Below are 26,235 nucleotides of genomic sequence, written 5' to 3'. Positions count from 1 at the left end.
AAACAAAAAATTCGGGAAATTTTCTATAAAACCGGTGATTAACTTTTACAGACAAAAAGTAATACCGACCCTGATTTATGGTGCTGAAAACATGTTTGGCTGCTCATATGAGTTATGGAGCACACTTGAAAACAACTTTTGGACCAGAGCGCTACACATCTCTAAAGGATGCCCGACTAGCAACATAAGATTCGAACTAGGATTGACCTCCATACAAGCGAGAGTTTGCTGGAATGCTTTAATTCTATACAGGAAGTCACAACTCACTAATGCAGCCTCTCCATTCAACATAATACATAAACCAGATTTAGAGCCCGAATATACAACGCTGGCTAAATGGAATCGGCAATGTACTGAAATTTTGGATGCAAATGATATTAACATTACAACCTTACTTGAAAATCCCGAGAAGGCCAAACGAAAACTATGGAGTGCGGACTGGCATCAAACCTGTAACGATAGATTCAGCTCTCGTCTTCTAAGAGAAGTACCACCAGAGGCAAGAGAGCTAGACAAATTACAACCCTATCTGATGCAATTCCCCGATCAAATTTCAAGATCAATATATCTGCACTTCCGGCTCAATCTGTTCATGACAAAAGATCGTACAAGTACTTGGCTAAATAAGGAACCTGGCGACTTAACATGTCGCTTCTGTAAACGCTCGATAGAAACACTAAAACACTTGACGCTGTTCTGCCCTGAATTTCGCTCCTTGCGAACAAAGTTATTCGGACCGCTATTTGAGGCACGAAGCACTTACACTGCTGATGACTGGTGGAAAGCTATGTTTGAGGGTGTTGATCGTAAAATCATGTTTAGTCTAGTTCAACTGTTGAAAGAACTGAAAATTCGGCTAAAAGAACCGACCGAGATAGTAGGAGGAGTTGTTTGACAAAATGTCTAAACAACATATGACTGATGAAAGAAGTAGGAAGAAGTGTTTCTTGCCATCTGTTTTAAAGGTTTCTTCTCTGTAAACCATATAAAACTAATAAAAATAAATAAATAAATAAAATATACAGCTTTTGGCAGATTTACACAGACATCTTTTTCACCTCGAAAACACAGGAGAAAAGTTATGTATAGAGGTTGTTTCAGAAGTTGTTATACTGCATGCAGTCATGGAATCTAGCATATGGTGGTAGTTTTCTTTACTGTTTTTCGTAGACAATTATATCATGTTTGAGTGCATGTTTCATTCAGTGAGCATGCAGAACTCATGATACGATGGGAAAAGAGAATAGTCCATTAAAGATGAGACAGGGAAGAACTAAGTCGGGCAGGCTGCAGTGCGAAATGAATACCTAGTGGAATGCCATCACCAGGTGAACATTAGAGAACAGCAGCAGACTTGCGCAAATATATTAATTCACCGCCAAAAGTTCTCAAAATGTCCTCTGTGGAGAGATATTTTACAATGAGTCTGTAAAACTGTTGCCCTCATTATAAGTATGGTGAAATCCCGCTGGTGTTACTGGTTCGATACCACGAAACAGTAATGCAGTTTACGCCACTTGTACTGCCAGAATGACCAGCAGATTACAAGTGGCGGAAAGGATGGGAATTCCCCATTCCATGGAGTCCAGACTCCATGGGGGGAATTTCCGGTAAGACTGGCATTTTCTGGTGGTGGGATGCTGGAATTACTGGCAGCTCGGAGCTGCTGGTAATTCCGGCCATCCCAACACCAAACATGTAGTTTGGCAGTTCAGGAAAAGTGACAGTAATGGAACTACTACCATTTATTTCCACACTGCCAAACTTTTCTTTAAGATTCCAGCCGCTGTCATGTTGTCAAAATGCATCAGTGTTAGGCTTCACTACGGGAAACACATTCTTCAATGCTGGACTGTACAAAGATGAGAAATAACTGGCCAACATAACACATTTGTTATCATCGCTGGCCCTAAGCAACACATTATAATTCTGATAACTTTTACTCAACACTTTTGGCAGAAACATTAGTCGCGCCCATTTAATATTGAGACAGTTTAAAGTAGTGTATGGCAATTAAAATGCCCTATTTTCTATTTATTTATAGGCATTCAGCTAAATGATATGAGCTTTTACCTAGGTTTTAAATAACAAACAAATGATTCATCATTTAGAACATATCAACATATTCAAAAAATAGGAATTAACACAATCCCTTTTTCTAAAGAAAGCTAAAATACACCACATAGTTACAAGAGTGGATAAATATCAGACATATAATAAAAACCATCAAAGAGGTTCCTGCCATCATTACAGATTCAAACGATTTAAAAAAAATGACCACTGAAATAGTTATAGGAACAAAGCATCCACTAAAAACAGTGGCCTATCATTGTTCTCTCATTAGAATTCTGTACTGCATTATGAATTTATCGAAATAGATGGATCTCAATTCAGAGAGTCCTTCACTTTCTACCAGGAGGTGCCGGAGCGGAGCGTTTATATAGATAAGTTACAAAATCGACATATCCTATCGAGCAACCAGAGGCGTTGCTAGGGGCGGGCTGAAGGGGTTATAACCCCGGGTCTTTTGGTTGTAGCCCCGGATAAAAGCTCAGGAGTTACAACCAAAAGGCTAGCTAGCCCTGAGTCCTGACAGCCCGGCCATTGCCCTAGCCCCAGGTCTTTTCCAGACCAAGCAACACCCCTGCAAGCAACCCTCCCTTCATCCGATTTCCAAGAACTTCCCTGGTGGGAAACAAATTAAATCTCATTCTTATGAATGTATTCCTGTAAGAGACACTTGGAAACATGCCCAAATATTTGGGCAAAACATTAAAAGTGTTAACCGCTTCCTTAAAATTCCTAAAAACCTTATATTTCTTGCAGATGGATTGTGTCATTATCCAATCGTCAGTCCATAACTTATTATTTGCCCTAAAACGGTTACTAAGGATCAGATCAATACCTATGTCAGCTGCAATCATAATTGCCATACAGTCTTGTTTCCAATTTTCAAGAATGAGATCAGAGGCCTTTTCAAAATCATATCTTTATCGGTAAAATGGAGAAGTAAGGGCTGCAGTTAATCTTTCCCTAAATAAATCAGGCCTTTTCCAATGCACTATGTACATTAGAGAGAGCAGCCCCAACTCAAATTGAATTACTGGCATTGGAGTGTCACTACAGAGAGTCAAACTTTTCTTCCAAAAAATACCCTCAAAATATAACCAATTTATCTCTGATTGATTAATTAAAATATTTGCGCCAAACGTGAGCACTGAAACGACCGCCTGCTTGTAAAATAGAAGCACTGGGCATATCGAGTAGCGACCAAAGCTTTTGTGCAAGGCCAGACCTTGGGCTGCAAGGCCCCTGCTTTTGGATTCAATGTAAAAAAAATGAGGCTGGTCTCTCTTTTGGTCATTAAAACTGAACCCCAGATAGTGATAGTCATTCGTCAGTAAAAGTGGATTAGAGATCAAACACCAATTAAAATGATCTTTCTTAGTCCGTGCATTAGGGGCAGGTGTCCGGTTAAAGGATCGAATGCAAAAGGTGAGAGTCAATAGGATCGAAAACAAAAGGTTTGAAAAAAAAATGTATTATATATTTTTTGGGGGTTTTCGTTTAGGTAAAAAAAAGTGGTTTTACCACAAATACAGAGGTTGGGGGGACCCCCCCCCAAAAAAATGTAAAAAAAACCCACATTTCGAACCTTTTGTTTTCGGTCCTTTTGATTCGACCTTTTTGTCATTCGATCCTTTTGATTCAATACTTTGACCTATAGCCGTTAGGGCATAGTCTCATAATATTGGACTTGTCCACATTTCTCTGTAGTCCATTTCAGTCAGCATATTGTTCCAGTGCATTTAGCTGCCTCTGGAGCCCTATACATGTCTGATCAAGAAGACCAAGATCATCCGCGTACAGAAGCCACTGCACTGGCGTCTCTCCTATACACAGAGGAAATACCGGAACTTTCTCCAAACAAGTACCTAGATCAGATATAAATGCATTACAAAGCACAGTAGCAAGAGGGCATCCATGTTTCAAGCCTCGATAAGTGAGGATTGAAGATGCTAAATCACCTTGAGTATTCAAGGGGACACGAATTGAGGTTTTGCTGTACAGACCAACTAAGAACTCCAACAGGTAAGTTGGGCAGCCCTAAGCCGCCATCTGACTCTACAGCAACCCCCTATCTACACGATCAAAGGCTATCTGGAAATCAATAAAAGCCAAATATAATGGTGTTTTGTTTTGAAACGCACTGGTCTTAAATAATGTTAAAATAAAACCATTTAATGGGGTCCCAATGTCCTTGACAAAGCCTGACGGGTTAAGATCCAAAATTGCTGAGGACGTGGCCCAATTATTCAAATAACTGAGCAATAGGGTTGCAAATATTTTACCTGGCGGATCTAATAACACAATTGGGCAACAGTTTCCAGGGGCCGCCCTATCCCCCCCTTTAAAAAATTGGAATGATTACAGCCATCTTCAAGGATGGGTGAATCTGTCTGGCACGTAAGACTCGAATGAAAATTAGGGCTACCACCTTTGACCATAATTCCAGATGCATCTTAAACATGGCATTTGAAAGCCCATCAGTGCCTGGTGCTCTTGAGGCACTACAGCGATTTATCAAAGCCAAAGCATCCTCGCCTAATTTTGGGCACCAAGGCCACTTTGCCATTTCTGTATAAGATTCTCCAGCACATCCACAGCTAGATTTGTGATCACTCCTTGAACCTTGGCTATTGCTTTAAGCGTTATGGATGGGTGCCTGGATAATATTTGCTTCCAAAGCGGAGTTATCTAGTAAATGCAACCGACCCCCAAACTGCTGATATAGGAATGCTTCAATGCATGTATTTGTGACTTCCCAAATGATTTGATGTGCACACCAGCTTTTAAATCACCTACAGATTTTACATTTGTTTTATTTTTACAATTTATATTGCACAAACCAGACACAGCGCAGAACCATCAAAGATGCATTCCTTAACAACAACACTAAAGATCAGATTTGAAAGGGAAATACAAATGTTTTTTATTCTGTCTGGACGAACATAAGAGATGAAGCCGGGTGTAAGTGTGATGGAAGAGAATTCCCAAATCGAGGAACAGACACATATAAAGCTGGATTCAAAGTTCTAGCATTGGAAACCTTTGTAAAATTCAGACACAACAGATCTTAACTTCTATTAGATTCTGAGCGTCCAGACATCTGCAGTTTTCTCCAACACCCACTCCCCCTACTCAATGGCTTGCAACGTTCTCATCCCTATGGGGATCTCTCCCACACCTCATATTCACTCCTGGAGTACCTCCTCCCATGCTTATACCTGCACGTGTTCCCAAGCACACCCGTTCTAGTGCTCAGGATTGCCAGCTCCTGACCCTCCGCAACCTCTCATTTGGGTTTTCTTCCAACCTCCATGTGATTTCTCCTTTCAACTTCCTTCTTCTCTGTAATATCTTCTCCCACCTCCTTCTGGTAGTTTCTTCCAACCATCTCCCTTGCTTCAATATCTCCTCCCAGCTCCTCCTGATGTTTTCTTCCAAATTACTCTCTCTCTATTTTTCTCCTTCAAACTCATCTCAATGTTTCCCTCCAACCTCCTCTCCCTCTCTAATGTCTCCTCCAACCTCTGTTATACTGTCTTCTCCCATCCTCTTTCCTTCTCCTTCCAACCTCCTCCTCCTGTTCCACATCAGCATTCCTTTTCCGCTTCCTCTGTCCCTCCACCTCATGTTCCTCCTTTGTCCTCTTTCAACCTCAGCCTCAACGTTCATCCTCTCTCTCTCTCTCTCTCTCTCAATCAAAACTTCCTCTTTCACCATGTCTCTTCACTTCCAGTAACCTCGTCCACTTGATCGTCAATTCCTTTCCAACACACTGCTGTTCCACTGCCCATTCCCTTTATAGGGGCCTGAACCCTTCCATTGGGCTGTTTCATTCAAGAGTGTTGACACCTTTGTGTTCCGATTTCACCATAATCATGGCAGTGGAACACAGGGGTACTTTGAATTTGATACCACCTGAATGCAGGTGTGCCATGTTGAGGACCGAGCTTGTTTTTGGCTCAGCCACCAACTTGAAAATCTGATGTTAACACTGGTAGTATGTATATAGGCGGTAGCCAATGAGGGTGGGTGATAACACTGCCTATTGTTCACGCCATGAGTGACGATGTCTCTCCTCAATAGCCATATACCTGCTTTTAACTAGCTGAGAGCTCCGTGTCAGTTTGGTTCTATGGGACCTTCTGATACCTTTTTCTTCTTTGTATACAAAATAAATCTTATTTTCAGTGCACCAAGCCTTTATCCCTAGAGAAGTGTTTTGTTTGTCTGGTTGTCTGGAGGTCTTGCCTTACATAATGAAAAAGGAATGGCTCGGTTGTACTCATATTGGAATTCCTTACAGGGACAGGAGCACTAAGGGTATGCCACTAGTGGCAGTCGTCTGCTTAATCCTGGGGCATGGTAGGGTGGTCCGGCAGAATGTCCTTCTGGGCCCTCAAGGCCCAGCGTCGCTCTGCAGGTGGCTGCCCGGACTCAAAGACCAGCCAATTCAGTAGTACCAAGCACAGGGCGGGGAATGGAAAGGAGGCGTATGGGGTCCCATTGAACTGTTTAACAAGCTTCTTTTCCACTGCTGGTGAGGGGCTGGGAAACTTGACGTTAGACCTCATGTGCTCCAGAAAAGACTTGCTCTGACACTTTAATAGTGCTGGGCACTGCAGCTAAATGTGTGCCAATGGGCTCTGACCGACAGTGCCCAGCAAATCTGCTTTTCTGTCTCAGCAACATGCTTATGCATCAGGGTCCCCACTTTCTTTTCAGACATATAGTTTCATTAATAACATATGTGTATATGATGCTATCTCTTTTCGGGGTACGTGGATGATGAGGATGACGTCAGTCTGGGACCAGATTACAGAAACTTTGCACCGGTGTAAGTGAAAGGTTTGCACAGTATTAACACTAGGGCAAAGTTTGCCCTTTTTTAAAAATAAAAACACTGGGACACAATAAAAAACCATTGCACCTCGACAAGTGCAGTTTGGCATATTAAAAGCACCAGGGCAAAAATTGACCTACTGCAAAAAAGATGCATTTTCACTACATTTTTGCACCAGGGCAAAGTTTGCCCTAGTGCCAATACGGAATGGTATTATGGCAAACTTTGCCCTGATGCAAAATGCTTCAACAAATATATCTTTTTAGCACTAAGGCAATTTTAGCCCTGGTGTTTTTAATATGCCAAACAACACTTGTCGAGATGCAATGGTTTTTTAATGTGTCCCAATGTTTTAAAAAATAGGGCAAACTTTGCCCTAGTGCTAATACCGTGCAAACTTTGCACTTGCACATGTTCAAAATGTCTGTAATCTGGTCACAGGTGTGCTTACTTTTGTGTGCGCGTTTTCCCTTCCATTGTTCTCTCTTGCTTGGATATGTTTCTGGAAGAAACCAGATTTTGGCAGCAGGTTGCCACCAGCAGCCAGCTCGTCTTCGCCCGCTGTCATGGTGACATCAGAAAGCAAGCTCTGCCTGCTATGCCCATCTACGATCTGAGACCATGTGACAGAAGCTTTGCGCTGGTGGAAGTGCACGTTTACTCTTTATTAGCACTACATCGATGATTGCCATGTTCAGAAAAACATGATTCTTTCAGTGCTCCTTTGCACCAGGGCAAAGTTCGGGCTAATACTGTACCGTTCCATATTAGTACCAGGGCAGATATTGCCCAGGTGTAAAAATGCATTGCAAGCATAGGATTTCAGCATAGGGGCAATTTCTGTCCTGCTGCTGATAGGTTGCAAAAGTGCACTTGTACCGTGGCAAAGTTTCTGTAATCTGGCTTCTGAACAGCTGCGAGAATGACATAGGACGGCCTTTTGCCAAAAAAAAAAAATCAATTATGCAACTGAAAGAACGAACAATTCCTGTAACAGCGCCTCGATGCCCGTGGGCTGTGTGAGCGCTTTAAAAATGCAAAAATGTTTTTAAAAAAAAACTGGTTACTCGGGAAGCCTTTGCGGTTATTCAATTCTTGGTCTGCAACAGCGCAACATGAAATCTAGGAGGGGTGGGGGCAACAGAGGTTTTAAGTCAGATAAGAGCCCAGAGCAACAGGTCTTTTAAACCAATGGGGCCATATTACAGAAAATGTCCCTAGTGCAAAAACATTGGGGCCACATAAAAAAAATTTGCAAATGCAATTTTGCATGGTATCAGCAGAAGGGCAAAAAATTGGCCTGGCGCAAAAACATATACTTGTAATGCATTTGCGTAGACTGGAAACGTTTCCACAGTCCTAATACCCTTCCACATTAGCACTAGGGTAAACCAGAGGCGTTGCTAGGGAGGGGTCTTGGGGTGCTATATCCTCCGGATACAATCTCAGGGTCTAACGACGAAAAGGCTAGCTAGCCCCTAGTCCTGGCAAACCCGACATTAGCAAAACCCCCTGGGGAAAATCTTGCCCTGGCACAATAATGCTTTGAAAGAAGAGCTTGTTGCCCTAATTCTAACATGCAAAATTGCATTAGCACCACTGCAAAATTTCTGTCATCTGGCCTATGGTGCCGGCTGAGCCACAACAGCGCTCTTACAAGATGTGGTCACAGGAGCATCAGAACACTAAGGGCCTGATTTACAAAATATTTTCCAATGCTGCAATCCCATTAAAAAAGGCTTTGTAAATCAGGGCATAAATGTAGAAATGGAATGGTGATTATGTGTTTTTGGACTCTTTGTGGCAGGCCTAGTCATTGGTGATAGAGTTTTTTAGGCTTAACAAGAGTGATTCGACTAAAGAATGTCATATTTTAAATAACCCACATCACACCTGCGTTGTGCATGTCGTGCAGAGGCAAGAGTTACCTCTTGGTCATATAGTGTGCTACTTTTCCAACACAGGGTCAGCTTGTTTCGGCAACATGGAAGCATGGATTACTAAGCTCTTTCTGCCCAGTGTCAAACTCTCGCGAGATCTGAATATGCAGCTCTGGGCAGATTTACACAGACATCTTGTTCACCTCTAAAACACAGGACAAAAGTTATGTTTAGATGGTGTTTCAGAAATCCCTCGCACATACCAGTTGTTATACCGCATGCATTCATGGTATCTAGCATATAGCGGTAGTGTTCTTTACTGCTTTGAGTGTATGTTTCATTCAGTGAACATGTAGAACTCATGATACGATGGGAAAAGAGAATAGTCCATTAAAGATGAGAGAGGGAAGAACTAAGTCGGGCAGGCTGCAGTACCAAACAAATACCTAGTGGGATGCCATCACCAGGTGAACATTAGAGAACACCAACAGACTTGAGCGAATATATTAATTTACCTCAAAATGTTCTCCCGATTTGCTCTATTGCCCTCATTGCAGGTTTGGTTGTATCCCGCCGGTATGACTGGCGGGATACCACCAAACGGTAATACCATTTCCGGCACTTGTACTACCGGAATTAACAGCAGATTACAAGTGGGGTGAAAGGGCGGGAAATCCCCATTTCATAGAAGTCCATGGGGGGAATTTCCAGTATTACCAGCACCAGTAAAACTGGTGCCAGTAATAACGGAATTATTTGGTTGTGGGGTGCTGGAATTACCGGCAGCTCTGAGCTGCTGGTGTTTCCGACCACCCCGCCACCAAACTTGTAGATTTGCAGAGCCGGAAAAGTGGGGGCAACGGAATTACCGCCACTTTTTTCCTGCAACGCCAAACTTTTTTTTCCAATTCCAGCCGCTGACATGTTGCAACAAGATTTAATCTATTGTTGAGCTAGACAGACAGTGGCCCTCTGAACCACTTTCTGCATAGCCTCAACCCATTTGAAAAACAGCACCAGTACTTAAATATACAGTGTGTTTATTATTATGCTTTGTTTGATTTGTTCAAATAGATTTGTTGTCCCATGCTTTACTTGATATGTCTTTTACCTTCATGTTATATGTTTGATGTTATGTATTGCACCATATGTGTAAAATGCACTGAATAAACATAAATATATATTTTTTGATACATATTGGAGTACTGAAGGTCATTGCACAAAGGAGACTTTGGGCCTCATCACAAGTTTGGGGGTAGCCATGCCCTTAATAAGGGCATGGCTACCCCCAAACTCGGGTCTGGGTTCCCTGAATGGGGAAATACCAGGCCATTCCAACCTAGGAGGTTGAAACCCGGACCCGGTACATCCCCATTCCCTTTTGAGCCCCCATAGAGCTCAATGGGAATGGGGAGCATGCTAACAACGGGCCCGTTAATGACGGGCCCGTTGTTAGCATGCTGGGCCGCTCGCGGGACCCGCTAAGGACGTCTGGTAAAACCAGGCATCCTGAGCGGTCCCGCGAGCGGACCTCGTAATGGGGCAGTATGGGGTTAACGGCTCTACCATCTCTTAAAATAAACTCTACCATCTCAGCTACCTCATACACCAATAAATTGATCAATGCCTGTAGGCCTTTCCTCTCCACCTCTAGCTGCCTCACCCTATCTAGAGCGCTGATATTGTCTAAATTAGACTATTGCAACACACTCTACTTAGGCACTACCACCAAAAATTTGAACAAACTCCAGATCCTGCAAAATAATGCACTAAGATGTCCCCTCAACCTCCCGCGCAAGGCGCACATATCCACGGTTAGAAAAGAAGTCCACTGGCTCCCGATCCGTGACAGAATTAAGCTAAGAACACTGGTCATCACCCACAAGTGCCTATCACATACTGCCCCACTATACATTTCTGACAAATTCGCTAGACACTGCCCCACTAGACCCACCAGAACACCTTACCTACACCAACTAAAGATCCCTAATTATAACCTAAAAACAGCAGGGGGCTCCAGTTTTCCAGTGCTTGCAGCACAATGTTGGAACACCCTCCCCACTAAAATTAGATCTGAAGCTGCACTCTGGCCATTCAGAGCCATGGTAAAATCATGGCTACTAGCCTAAACAGCCAGACTCTCACCGACATGACTAGCTAGCCGCCGCTCTCTACCTGTAGTAATGTTCACTCCACCTACAGCCTACTCAGGACCAACCTGTAACCCGGTCCACTTTAGCCATTGTAACTTTTTTTCTTTTTTGCATATTCTCTGTACATACTTTTCTTGGTATATTCTACTCTTGTATGTAACATCCAGAGCCTGGACTAATGTACGTTCTGTCTTTTGCACTATGATGCTCGTGTAACGATATGTAACTCTGCTGTACACATGATTATGCGCCCAGTTACCTGAGGGTTCGGATGCGCTTTATAAATAAACAAACCAAACCAAACCAAACGGCGCCGGCAGCTCTACCGGTGCCGTTAACCCCATACCGCCAGGGTCGTACTGAGGTCCAGATTTGAGACTTTTTGTCAGCTGCTCCATCCTACATAACTATAGGTTCTTCATACATAGGTGTTTATGTACTTTTTCTTTCTTCTTTGTTTTTGTCTATGCATACTCCACCAATTTTGAAACTGATCACATATGTTGTGAGCTCACTCTTGTAAAACATGTTGTCAAAATGCATCAGTGTTAGGCTTCACTACAGTAAACACATTCTTCAACGTTGAACTGTATAACCGCTTCGGAGTACAAAGATGAGAAATAATTGGCCAACACAACAAATGTTTTATCATCGTTGGCTCTAAGCAACACGTTATAATTCCGATATCTTTCACGCAATGCTTTTGGCAGAAAGATTGGTTGCGGCCATTTAATATTGAGACAGTTTAAAGCCGCGTATGCCAATTAAAATGCGTTACAACTTCAATGTCTGCCAGTTTACGTAGGCATAACATAGGTCCTTAAAATGGGCATAATCTTTTGTTTTAGTTCATATGGAAAACTGATGAACCCTGCAAGGGCTTGTCCATAAACCAGGATTGTTGGAATAAAAAGATATAAAAATGGCGCATGTTTTTTGTTAATGTTAATGAGGTGCGAGCACCCTCTAGTTTTCCAGGAAGAATAGATGTCGACGAAGCCTGGACTACTCAAGGAGCCGCAAAGGCCCGTTGGTCAGACCGATGATGGGCCGAAACAATTGGGGAGCCTTTGTCCACGTCCCGATGTGGGGTCATTACAGGCCCAATATGCGATAAAACCATCCATATGTTCACACAGTTCATGTCTATTTGAGGAATCGATTTTCTCGTATGTTTTGACCCATGTTCAAATACGGCTCAAAGGTGAGAAATTGTTAACATCATATTTATTTATTTACTTTTTACATTTATAAAGCGCACAAAGCGGACCTTGGGCATCCTGGCGGTATCCATCAGACAAGAATGAGAGGGCCTCCTTTAGTACAATGACCGCTGTCAACTTGGAGGATGAAGGATTACCTTGGCTTGTCGAGTAACTCACAAAAACTCGGCTTGGTCAATGTTTTTGGAAGCAATCATGCAAAAACACAGAATATCATGAAACAGGCAGAGGATATAGTGTCAGTGAGCGCTAAGCAGGCTCAGAACCAGATGCTAATTTCTTCAAACAGGCTCCTTTTTGTTCCATTGTAAGGAAAGGCGTTGTCAACTTTTGAAGTTGGTGGTATGGGTGAATTAGGTAAAGCCTATGAAGATATAGTTTATTGATTAGAATCCACTTTCACTAAGTACGTTGAAAGTGGGCCTCCCCAGGCGTGGCTGGGTAACTGTTGTCTCATGGCGGCAGACTCAGGAGAGGGGCCGCAGCCCTTCCACAGGGCCGGCTCCCCTCTCCTTAAAACTGAAAAGGGAGACAGCAGCTCTGGTGCATCAAAGTGCAGGAGGGGTGAGGTAATAAAAATACCTCACCCTTCTACAAAGACAAATGGGTGTCTTGCACCCAGAGGCAGCAAAACACCCAAGCAGGGAAATACAAAGAGACCCCCCACTCCCGGGGGGCTTCAGCTGTCAGCCGCAAGGCTGGCCTGGGGGCTGGTTCACAACCCCCAAGGAGGTACTTCAAAGACCCAGGGGCTTCCCTAGGCCTATATAATGAGCTGCTTGCAGCTCAGCAAAATCACAAACTGTTTGTGGACCCTGCACAGGGACCCAAACACCCTAAAGGAAGTTTGCTGTGTACTCAGCGTCTTCCTGCTCTTTTTCTTTCACAAGGTTTGCTCTGTATGCAGCATCTTTGTGTTTCCTTCCTTCAACTCCCTCTCGCCAGAGTTCGCCGTGTGTGTGGCGTCTCCTGCTTCCATCGCACAAACATTGTCCTGTTCGTTTGTCATTATTTGGAAGCAAGCCGCTGTAAATAATATCCAGGTTGCAGAGGGGGAAAAGTTTTTCAGAGGACCGGTGCAAGCAGAGGTGGCAACAGCAGACAGCGTGCATTTCAGCCGGTGCAGAGGCGTGCTGTCTAGAGCGGAGCTTGAAATCAACCCGGCGCAAGCGGCGTGCAACTTGCAAGTAAGTCAGCCCCTGTGCCACAGTTACCTGTTAACGGGAAGTCAGAACGGGTCCCGTGGGGAGCATAAGGGTAACACTGTGATTTGGAAGCAAGCCAACACGGAGCAGCGTGTGGCAGTTTTAAGGCACGGGGCACGGCAATAAGACATTTAGCTTTCAGTAAACAAATGCTCGAGGTGGACAGAATATCACAGGCTGGGAGAATGGTGTGTGACTCAAACTAAACTGATAGTTACGGACACAAATACCGACAGCAGGCATTTTGGCACAGAAGAGCGCCTTACAGCGACAAGCCTGCTTTTTCAGTTTTATGCTACGTAACAGCGGAAAGGTGTGAAACAACGTGTATTTCAAGGGCCAAACAAGTTATTTAAAGGCGAATATCGAAAACTGTTACAAACATAAAGGGACCGCACGGGAACAATGTTTTAAGCGGCAAGCCGGGTTGTTATGCAATCCAGGCCTCTTTTTGGGGAGCAACAGCACGAAAGGTGTTAGTGCATGAATACAGGAACAAACATAGTGGGTAGATTTCAATATGTTGACAAACAGTTTTTTGCTAGGAAGGGGCAATTTCGTTTTAACATGCAAACACAATTTAATGGGCATTTCATGAAGTATTCGGGATTGAACTATAAGACAATTTCATTGAACATGCAAACAGATAAATTAAGGTGCACTACATAGAAAGTTTTAAGAAGTGAGACAGTCCAAGTTAAGGCAACCTGCATCTGACAGTACCATGGTACGGGGCACAACACAGCAGTTACCCAGCACGGGTAACATCAAACCAGATTTGATGTCTGTTGGCATGGGGGACACCCATTAGTAGTTTGCCTCAAAATGTAAAAGTTTGTCTGTTTATATTCTAAACAGGAAGAAGCATGGCACCCAATCCAAAGCCACAGGAGCCCACTAACGTGCGTAACCACTAGTTGCACCCACAGTACCACCAACACCATTCGCCACACATATAGTACCAGCAACTTCAGTGACCGCACCCATAGGGTGACCAACACCAACGGCTGCACCAACAGGGTCAGAGCCCGGCAGGGCCTCTGAAAGCATGGGCGATGCCCACACCAAACGCCACGGGGCTAATAAGCATAAACAGCAGCACCACGTCAGATATTTTGATATTCAGCAATGCTCAACTTGAGTTGAAATTGAGATCCTTTGAAACCGAAATACTTAACAGGTACAAAAAATCTCTGGCATGGAACATTGATATAACGATTAAAGAGGCCATATAGATAAAATAATTAATTGAAACATTTTTGAAGACAAGGCCATAGCCAGGAACGCCCATGAAGAGCAGAACTGGGACAACTGGTTGAAATCTTTTGCTATTTTAGCAACAATATACTTGGAAAAATGCCACGGGATGGGGTAAAACTTGGGCATATATGGACAGAATAAGAGAGGTAAACTCGCCCACAAAGGAAAGGGATGGCTAGCATACGATATAAGAATTAGAAGGAGTATGTCAGAGAGGCCAGCCATAGAATGGGACGAACTACAGAATGATCTATACATATTGAACGCCGAGCCCCCATCAGGGGGGAGGTTGCTGAAGCAGCAGGGAAATATAATAAAAACTCACAAGGGGGAAACAGAAGTTTTGAGAATGAGAAGCAAAGAAGGGGGAGCAGCCCTTTCGAAAGAACCAGTCATGGGCAGCTAGGGCAAATACCTGCGGACAGAGCAGAAACCACACCGCAAAATCCAAGATTCCATTCCGGAATTATGGAAAAAATCAGTGCACATGGGGCAAGGAGTGCTGGTATAAGCACAGCTGCTACAATTGCAACGGGGAACACCCGGCAAGCAACTGCACCAGATTGCTTGCCAAAAAGAAGAGCAATAGGGAAACACTGCCACCAGTTCTGGAACCAGGCAGAACCCCCATCAAGCCCAAATTCTTTTTACAAAGCCCTTATGTTTATCCTGACAAAGAAATCAGCTCAGCAATCAAACAGGGTTTCAAAGAAGGTTTCATTATCCCTTTTAACGAAGTAGGGTCCCATAAAATCCCAACAAATGTGGTCTCAGCCAGGGACAACCCAGAAATGGTGAGAGTTAAAATAAAGAAAGAACTACGCCTGGGCAGGATTGCGTGCCCATGGGATACAATGCCATTCTCAACCTACCTAGTGTCACCACTACGCCTGGTGCCTAAAAATGAACCTGGGAAGATGAGGCTAATACACCATCTGTCATACCCCAGGGGGCGCTCTCTCAATGACGGCATCCCACACACAGAATCTGCGGTCACTTACACGCATTTTCAGGAGGCGTTAAGACTAATACAAGACTGGCAGGAAAGCCCTTATGGCTAAACTGGACATTGAATCCGCGTTTAGGTTACTACCGGTACACCCAAGTTCTCAGCAATGGCTAGGGTTTACGTTTGAAAATAAGTTCTATGTGGCCAGATGCCTCCCCATGGGATGCGCAGTATCATGTGCCCTGTTTGAGCAATTCAGCTCATTCTTCCAAGGGGCATTTCAGAAACAAGTACCAGGGGTCAGAATAGTGCACTACCTAGAGGATTTCATGGTGAGGGGGCCAGCAGAGTCAGAGGACTGCAGTAGGGCACTAACAGAGTTGGAAAACATGGCCGCACTAGGGGTCATCTCATTGGCAGTGGAGAGGACAACTAAACTATCCACAAACATTATCTTTCTGGGGATAGAGATAGACTCAGCGGACAGCCTGTGCAGAACCCCTATACCAAAAATAGCAGGAATTTTAGACAAAATCCAAGTGCTAAGCACAAAGCACAAGGGCACAGTAAGGGAATTACAAGCACTAGCGGGCAGTCTCAAATTCGCGGCCAGGATCATTCCGCAAGGTAAAGTATTTTCCAGGAGCCTGGAGTTTAAAACCAGGGCATGCACCAAACCCCACCTGCACATCAGGTTGAGCAAAGAAGTGAAGGAAGATCTAAAGTAGGCGGGAATTTCCTCACAAATTTCAACGGGGCCACACTTTGGCGCACGCCATTGAACACTGGGGCAAAAAAAAAGGGTCCTTTCACAGATGCAGCAGGAAGCAAAGGGTTTGGGGCCATACTAGACACAGAATGGGTGGCCGGTCAATGGCCCGAATCATGGCACACAGCTCAATGGGCTAAAAACATCACACTATCGGAAATATTTCCCATCTGGCTAACCATACGCCTGTGGGAAGACAGCTGGCAAACACGGAACTCATGGTATGGTGTGCCAACATGACGGTAGTATGAATCATACACAAAAGAACTTCCAAATGCAATTTGGTGCTCAGAGTATTACGGGCCATCACGGCGGCCACACTGCATGAGAACGTTGTTAAAGCAAAACACATCGCAGATGCTTTGTCTCGCTTGCAGTGGACAAGATTCTGGGAGCTAGCGTCACACGCCCGGGGAAAGATGAAGCCAATGCCAGCGGATTGCTGTGCAATAATGAGAAGCTAGAAAGAGTTGCGTCAAGGCCTGCGCCCGAGGGCAAGGGCCGGGATGCACAGCAACAAACAGGCACCTCAAAAACAGGAGCCAGCAGCATGCTGCCCACAGACAACACAAACCCTGCCTTGCTACGGGGTTCCCACTAGAGATGGTGGAGAAGGCATTGGCTAGCAGCACTACAGCCCAGTACTGTAAGTGCTGGCAAACAGTTTTTAGGGCAACAGGTTTAAACCATGTAGAGTTAATAACAATAAAAGATTTAGAATTTATTTTAAAGTGGGCTCACGGCCAGGGTTTCAAAAAAGAGTGGGCAAAAAGACATTTGGTGCAATATCTTATTTTAAAAAATTACGGGGTGACAGACCCCACGCAAAGTGCGTTAATTTCATACGCAATGAAGGGTTGGGGCAAGATGGAAGGGCCGCAGGTTGATACTCGCTGCCCGCTAGATTTTCAGAAACTAGTTCAAATAGCAAGCCTATTAGATGACATATGCTCGCACCCATATGAGGCATTATTATTTAAAACAGCCTTTTTTCCCGCATACTTCGGGGCCTTTAGAGTGGGAGAACTAATAGCTTCCAGTACCAGAGCAAACAACGGGTTAAGCATCATGGAAACCAGGGTAAGAAGGGTCAGCATCAACATAGGAATGCAATGATCAAAAACAGGGGCCAAAAGGGTCATTAACATTTGCTGTATCGATGATGCCCCAAACTGTCCGGTGTGCATCACTAACCTTTATTGGCACAACGACCAAAAATGGCAGGGAGATTCCTTATCCAGAGATGCCTCAGCGTTTGAGTCACTACCAATTTAAAGGGGTGTTGATGAAAGCTATCAGTAAAGCGGGGTGGAATCCGATGAAGTTTGGCACCCAATCCTTTAGGTTTGGGGCAGCAACCTCAGCATGGCGAGGGGGGCTGGGCACTCAACAAGTGAAGAAAATAGGGGGATGGAAATCTGATTGTTACAAAAGATACATCAGACCAGAACTAATATAGTTTCCTTTTTATCCCCTCTGTTCCGATACCCTTCCCCCCAACACCACCCCATTTTCCTCCGCTACAGAAAAATCTGCTAAGCAAGAGGCGCTCCTAAAATCAGCCTGGATAGTTGGGCACTCACATGTGTTCAGGACAGGGTGGCGGGCCAAAGAAACGAAAGACAGCCCAGCCTTCAGGAACACAATTGCGTCATGGTGGGGCTACAGAGGCCTACACTGGATGGACATCCATGACAAGTTAGCCGACCTAGTTGCCTACAGAGACCCGCCTGAATTTTTGATAATTCAATTGGGGGACAATGACCTAGTAAGCATGGGTAGAAATATTTTATACGAGGAGATATGTGCCTCACCATCAGGCATTTCACACAACTGGAGGGACACAGATTTATTTTTCAGCATTCCTGCCTAGGAAAATATGTAGGGGACCACCTGCTATACATCGATAGACAACTCCAGGAGGAAATTGAACAGAGGGCTTGAAAAATTCTGTATAGCCAGGTGTGGGGGTTTTATAATACGCCAGGCCATAACACAGGGATGGCACCCACCTATCCGGGCACGGCATGGAGCAATTGTATAGGGAAACCACCGATACTTCAAACACCAGAGGCTGCAAATAACTTACCTTTTGGGGGAACACAGGCAGCCGAAAACCTACCTGTGTGTGGCAACACGAGCCAGAGGGGGTAACCTCAGGACCCAGTGCCCAAAAGTACTATATTATTATGTTATGCAGTTAATGTTCATGTTCCATAACCATATCTGTAAACAATAAAAACCTATGGTCTTTTATTGCCAACACTTGACCAAATGTTGTGGTGTAACATTTTATGGGGAGGGCAAGGGCTGTAAGGTATGACGCACTTACCCCAACACAACTAATATAAGGTTGCCTGCATATGGGTTCAGCAGTTATGGGCAACGCCGCCGGGCCTCCCCAGGCGAGGCTGGGTAACTGTTGTCTCATGGCGGCAGACTCAGAAGAGGGGCAGAAGCCCTCCCACAGAGCTGGGTCCCCTCTCCTTCAAACTGATAAGGGAGACAGCAGCTCTGGCGCATCGAAGCGCAGGAGGAGTGAGGTAATAAAAATACCTCCCCCTTCTACGAAGACAAATGGGTGCCTTGCACCCAGGGGCAGCGGAACACTCAGGCAAGGAAATACAAAGAGATCCCGCCCCCCCCGGGCTGTCAGCCGCAAGGAGGTACTTCAAAGAAGCAGGGGCTTCCCAGGGCCTATATAATGAGCTGCTTGCAGCTCAGCAAAATCACAAACTGTTTGTGGACCCTGCACGGGGACCCAAACACCCTAAAGGAAGTTTGCCGTCTTCCTGCTCTTTTTTTTTTCCACAAACCCTCCCACCCTAGAAAAAGGTGAGAACAACAACGGAAAGGAAGTCAGGACACTGTACGGTGTCCACAACAAGTCGTGGGACAAGTAAGGTGGCACGGGCCAGAGGGGGTAACCTCAGGACCCGGTGCCCAAAAGTACTATATTATTATGTTATGCAGTTAATGTTCATGTTCCATAACCATATCTGTAAACAATAAAAACCTACGGCCTTTTATTGCCAACACTTGGCCAAATGTTGTGGTGTAACATTTTATGGGGAGTGCAAGGGCAGTAAGGTATGACGCACTCACCCCAACACAATTAATGTAAGTTTGCCTGCATATGGGTTCAGCAGTTATGTTCAGTGATTGGCGTAAGATAATGTTTCATAGAGTTTTCAGCAAAGGAAGAAGAGAGGAACTAGTGCATACTTCTTCATTGTGCTATCTCAAAACCTTCTTCTTGCGCTCTGTGGGTTGGATTTCTTTCTTTGTTGTGTCGCATTCTCATAAGAATGAGAGACAGAAGCTGATTGGGGGACATCCAGCAATTTGCATAGACATTTTTGAGAACCCGAGTTCTTTCAGGAACTAGTATATTTTCATATTTTTGGTTTTTCTTCCTTGTATTTGGTTTCGTTTTTTGCAGGTATAGGATCAAAAGTATGCATGTTTGTAATGACTGGCTTTTCATTTGTATAGCTCAGGGGGCTGTTTCGTCCCCTGAGTATTACTTTTAGTTTACCACATTCTACAACTGGAACCTGGCATGTAATGGATGGTGACAACACATGCACTACCCCCTGGCAATCCTTGCAGTTGGGGACTGTTTCTGTTTCTCTACAGTCGCTACAGCCCTTACTAACACTCGACCCCTGATGTCTGCTCTTACCCTTGCACTTGCATCTGGATGGCCGCACTTTTATTTATTGGGCCTCATTATGAGTTTGGAATGGCTACCCCCAAACTCGGGTCCGGGTCCCTCAAAAGGGGACTTACTGGGCCATTCCAACCTTGGAGGGCCCGGTAATTCCCTTTCACGGGACCTGGACCCAGTACGTCCCCATTCCCATTTCAGCCCCCATAGGGCTCAATGGGAATGGAGAGGATGGCAACAACAGCCCTGTTAATAACGGGGGCGTAGCTGCCATCCGGTACTGCTCGCGGGTGCCGCTCTGCACGCCTGGTCTGACCAGGCGTTCCAGAGCGGCACCCGCGAGCATACTCGGAATGTTGCGGCAAGGCAACAACGGCGCCGGTAGCACTACCAGCGCCGTTGTTGCCTTACCGCAACACTCCAAATGAGGCCCATTGTCTTTAATGTATTGTCTTATTTATTTTACTGTTATCTCATGTACCGCACTGCCCCCTCGCCTTCCCCTGCACTTTTTCCCCTTTCCCCTTCCCCTGCACTTGCGCGATCTCAATGCCACTCGGCCTAGTAGGATCACTGTCGGTCTTTCCTCTCTTGCTTCGTTGCGCCTTGGAACACTTGTGTGTAAGCGTGTTATAAATGCCTTATCAAATCATGTCACAACATGGTGTCTGAAATGCAATCCATCAGAGAGAGTATCCAATTTTCCCAGCGTTACACATCTGGTGTGAATTTCTTGATGGCTTGTTCAAGATTAAGGAATAAGGATGAGATACCACTTGGTAACTTTAGTGATGTATATAACGAGTTATATATGGGCTTGAGGAACAGTGCATTGCGGTTGCCTTATCTTCATCTGGACTAGGCAAAGGACCAATGTAGGCCCAATAATCTGTAATCCACCGTCAGACCTGTTTTACTCCTTGGCCAAATACAACAAGAGATTGTATGCATGCAAGGAAATTGTATTCTTCTACTAATCCCCCCCTCCAGCCTCTGAGACCCTATACACCCTTCAGCCTGAAGTTCCATCGTAAAACTCAAGAAAAATAGGTGTTCAGGACACCCAGTGGAAAAACTCCCTGGATAAGGATATAGGAATCACACTATCCAATCAATGATCGGTCTTTTACAGAGTTGTATTAAAAACCTTTGCACTGAGATCCCCCAAGCCAATGAAAAAGGGGTTATTTAATAAAAAACAAATCTTCTGTAATGCTGTTGTAATCAAGCAAATCATTAATTCCTGCCTGTGAAAAATGAAAGGTTAGCAAGAGCAAGCCATTGTCAAATTTTTGGTTTTAAATTCTAAACATCTATTTGTTATACCCGCCTCTTTTCGTGGTTTCGATGGGGTGGCATTCATAGTATCGCATATTTCTATAGCTCTTGCTTTATTCCTTGAATTTGGAAGTCTCTTATGAGTAGGTGTTTTACTTGCGTAACATGATAGTGCCCAATCTTGAGAGGGTCAACAGCTGAGTCCGACCTGCCCCGGTTTGCGCCTGTGACTGCAGGATGCAGACAGATCACTGCGTAAGCACTTAACTCGTAGAGCGACTACCTTACCAGCACGCCGTCAGCATATCATCAAACCTTCACTATTTCCTCAGTTGCTGCTCGTTTTTTGCAGTGGCTTAAATGTCTTTACCTTTTCAAATGATTTTGTTTTTTTTTACCAAGAGTTCTAGATTGCTACCGCAAAATAGTTGCTCAGCAACTCGAACCATCCGGTGGCCCCAATTTCTAAAAGATGGTGAACTTTTGAGCAGGTGATTTTGCACTTGGTTGGCACATTTGGTATGTTACAAACCATTCAATGTAATGTTGACATCATGGAAGGCATGCCTATTTCGTACACTTCGCCTGTCTGGGTGTGTGTATTATGTCCAGCACATTGATTTTGCGAGCACTAGCCTGTGTCGTGTTATCACAGGACACAGGCATACATTGCAAATGCCCCAGTGCAGTTCTGTCAGTGATGAATAGAGGATTTCATTGGGAACTCAAGGTGAAAAAAGATGTTCCCATCTGCATAAAAAACTTTCATTGCTGTGGCTCTGGTAAAAAATCCGAAGTTCTATTATCTATTTCCTATCGTGTTGGTCGCTAAGTTATTCTTTTTCTCCTGCGCTCTCTCTTGCCCTCTGTGTTCTTGGTTATATCATACGCAAAACACAAGAAGTGATGGCTGGAAGTTTTAGAATTAATCTTAACCACTGGCATTGCTCTGGGCAAAGCCTCCAGACCATCATTCTTCACCTGCCAAGCCATTACAGGCACGGGAAAGACCATATGCAAATCAGGCTTGGTCCCACCCCAAAAGGGGCAGTCCAGCCCGAACTGCTAGGTCACATCCCTTCTGCACAAGATCACAAGCATCCCCAAACATGCTTTGGACTTGCTGGGCCTCATCAGTGAGGAGTAGCTTGGGTCTCTGGGCACAGCAGGCACGGGAGCCACGTCTGGGCATACCCCTCCCACTTGTGGTGACATACACAAAACAAAACAGGTGATTGCTGGAAGGTGTGGAATTAATCCTAACCTCTGGCATTGCTGTTGGCAACTCTACAGACCATTGTTGTTCACCTGCCAAGCCGTTTCAAAAGGGGAAATACCATATGCAAATCAGGCTGGGTCCCACCCAAAGAGGAAGTCCAGCACAAACTTCTTGGTTACATCCCTTATGCACAAGACCACAAGCATCCACAAACATGTTTCGGCCTTGTTGGGCCTCATCAGGAGGAGTAGCTTGGGTCTCTAGGCTTGCATATAGTCTTTCCCGTACACAAAATGGCTTGGCAAGAGAAGAATGATGGTCCGGGGGGTTGCCCAGAGCAATGCCAGTGGTTAATTCTAAACCTTCCAGCCATCACACCTTTTGTTTTGCCTGGTTATATCATGCAATGATGAACTATTCATTTGTCACAAATGTGAGAAAAGGCCTTTAATCCCTAATTCTTTATAAATGTGTGCGTATTAGACGAGGAAGGGGCCACCAAAAACTTCTCCTCTTGCCTCTTCTTGTTTCATTCCCTCACCTTGTGTCGCTCCTTTATGCATTTTCATCGGCTTTCTACTTTGATCACTAACTCTAATGCTAATGTTAACCCTATCCATGGCTCCCTATCATTCAGGTTTTTCCGTTTCCCTACCCTACCTATCTTGTTCCTTCTTTTTCCAATACTTGTCAGGATCATTTTTCTGACAAACGATTCCTTGTTGAGATATTATTCATAGTTAATACCGTGGAGGTTATTTTAACTAAAAGTGTAAATTGCATAGAAAGAACCTGTACCATTTGTACTTCGGTGCAAACAGGTCCTCTACTTTCAAATTTTGTCAAGTGCACTATAAAGTTTAAAATAAAGGGGTAAATACAGCCTATGGAATCCACCAGCTTGTAGCGGGTGTAAAAAGCAGGAGGATTTAATAGGAATCCAAATCCATTGTACCAGCATGAAAATCTGGTGCTGGCGTAAATGCTTGTGCATTTGTATGGCGGAGAGGTCAGGGTGGCTGAAAGGGCCATTCATGTTTGTTTCTCTTTTCAGCCACAGAAATCAATACAAATATGGTGTGGCACAAAGAAATCATGCATCCACGTTGTATGGATGCATTTATGCTACGCCATTGGGAACATGACTCCCTGTATGTTATAGTGACAGAACATAGTCTTTTCAAATTCTGTACATACTGCATTGACTTCAGTTGTGTATCCCAAGTCTAGAAATTCCTTGGTGTATTTTTTGTTTACACCCTCAGGTTTTATATTCTGCCATTCCTCTGCTACCCTTTGTATAGTCTTTGGGGGGTGTTCACTGTGGGGTAATGTGAAATTCATGCATGCAATTCATGAGGAAACGCTACTCCACATGCTAATACATTTGCTTGGCATAGAGGGGCAGCGGGAGCAGGTATCCTTTTCTTCCTCCTACATTCACTCCGCCATAGAAAAGTGACAGCATTTACGCCACCGTGACATTGTGCCGCTGCCGTAAAGGCCTTGGATTCCTTTGGAGTGCCTGGCGTTGGCACGTGCCACCGTGGCTAGCTCAAATGCCCCCTCGTCTTAATTTGCGCACTGATACCCTCCCTTAATCCCCATCTGCACATTTAGCCTTGCATGTATTTGCAGCGTTCTAAGGATCACCTTAACATGTACCCCCATGTATGTATGTATGCATGCATATATGTATGTAAGGGATTTAAAAAGTGCAAACCCAACTTGTAAGCAACAGAGCGCTGTACCAAGGGGACACACTCATAGGTTACAAGTGGCTCGCAGGCGCATCAGACCCCGTACCTTACTTTGATACACTTTGTGTTATCTAGCCCGTCCCACAATGCTTTGTTTTTCTCTATGCATATAGGTTTCAAATGTGTTTTGCATATGCTTTTATATGATCCCCTTTACCATGGGGCATAGTCCGTATGACTTAAACCCCCGAAAATAGATATACCAACCCAATGGCAATCTACAAGTAGGCTCTGCATATGAACATTCACAAACCAAAAATGTATAGGTATTCATACTTTCACTTATAGGGTTGACTTTGGTATTTCATCAAAGCAACATTCTTTTAAGAAAGCTTTCAATGATTATGCAGCTCTTGTGTGTGGATTCAACCACTGACGTCAATCTTACCTTTTGAAGAATACTTTTTGTGATATAATTCATAGATTTGTTTATGCGCCAGAGTCTGGAGCAATAAAGTAGCCTGGTCTGAGGAGGCCACTTCGAAGGTTATCCAGGTGTCCACTGCATCCCCAAAAACTTGAAATGTGAAATCGGCATAGTCCACAAAGCGGTCGGCCAAGATCCGGCTCTGCGCGCCACCGTAGTGTGGGGGCAGCGCTAGGGGCTCCCCTCCGTGCTGCAGGATAGCCACTGGCCTGATGTTTGCCGCCACCAGCATCTGGAGGAGTTCTCTGTAGCATGTCACCTGCTTGTCGTCAGGGCTCTTGGTGCTCCCGTCAGGGAGAAGGTCTGCCCAGGGCAGCCGGACTTTGTAGTGAGTCGCGCCGCTTCTGTGGAGGCTGGAGAAGTAGTCCATCAGGTTGACTGGGGACCCTCCCTGGCACACTGATGGGAGGTCTTCATCATTGACTTCTTGCTGTACGGGAAGTGCATTTACATTTCTCAGCAGGTCCTTTGAAAGTGGTCCTGCCAGAGCAACAATATTGTTGACAAAATCCCACTGCTCTCCATGGCAGAGCGCACAGAAAAGAGAAGCGAGGAGTGTCCTCCAGAGCGGCCCCATGGTGGTGAGCTGCTCAAGGCGGAGCTTGTTCTTCTTCTTGCTGATAGATTTTTATCAATCAGCTGTGATCTTTGGATACCGGGGCTTGAGCCTCATTACTCCATCTTCTTGGGTTGAGTGTGTCGTCGTGGGCTAGGATTCTTCTTGGTCTGTGTGGTCTTGTTACAGTAGAGCTGGTTTCACAGGGTCTTCGCAGTGGAGCTGCTCAAGGAGAGACGACTTTAGCACTTATAGTGTGCAGCCGCCATAAACGCGACCGTTATCCACCCTTATCTCCCACAGAGATAATGAGAATTGCTGAGGTGTTAGCAACGCAAACACGATAAAACAAATGATGTACGAAGGCTGTGATCACGAAGCACGCACTGTCCTGGCTGCTCCAGGTTGGCGGACTATGGTACACGAGGAGATACCGAGGGCACCCACCCTAGTCTCGTTTCCTGCTTTAGAGGGCATCCTGGCACAGCAAGGCCGGGCAGAGTCGTCATCCGGACTGGTCAAACACTGGCGTCCACAGAGAGCCCTCTCTCCCTGGGGGCGCTCGGGTCCCGGGAGGCGGGTATTGCCAAGCACCATATGTTTATTGTGTGCTAAAGGTTGAGGTGCGAGGCTTAATAGCACCCTTCAGCAAAGAAGAGGAAGCACGCCTGGTGTAACGCTGAGCTCGCGACTCCTGCATAAACAACCAACCCTGTTCTTCTAAACGGTAAAAAGGGCACAACACTACCACTGGGGTTATGAGTATCCCTGAGCAGCTGGATCCCCCTTTTAAATAGCAAAACCTACGTGTGCCGCCGTCTTATAACCAAGGATACAAAGTAATGGCAAAGCCAACAGTTTTAGGCGTTTCTATATGCATTGTAATGATCAGAAGGCATTCACCATTTGCCAACTCTTACCATTATATGCCCCGGTACTACCATGATGTCCCAGCAGGTGATGCCATACTATACTC

General features: G+C 44.8%; 1 protein-coding gene across 1 annotated transcript in view; it reads right to left on the bottom strand.

Annotated features, from left to right (window-relative positions):
* Positions 1-25,280, bottom strand: part of LCT (lactase) — a 436,501-nt gene extending 411,221 nt beyond the window's left edge. The window contains exon 1 of the mRNA XM_069613984.1: positions 24,665-25,280. Coding sequence (XP_069470085.1) covers positions 24,665-25,280 — 616 coding nt within the window. The remainder of the gene's footprint in view (positions 1-24,664) is intronic.
* Positions 25,281-26,235: the final 955 nt, after the last annotated feature.

Source organism: Ambystoma mexicanum, chromosome 9 (genome assembly GCF_040938575.1).
Source record: "Ambystoma mexicanum isolate Mex_15411 chromosome 9, UKY_AmexF1_1, whole genome shotgun sequence".
Taxonomy (NCBI): Eukaryota; Metazoa; Chordata; class Amphibia; order Caudata; family Ambystomatidae; genus Ambystoma; species Ambystoma mexicanum.
Note: the sequence above shows the minus strand (reverse complement) of the source record. Positions and strands in the feature narration are given on the sequence as shown.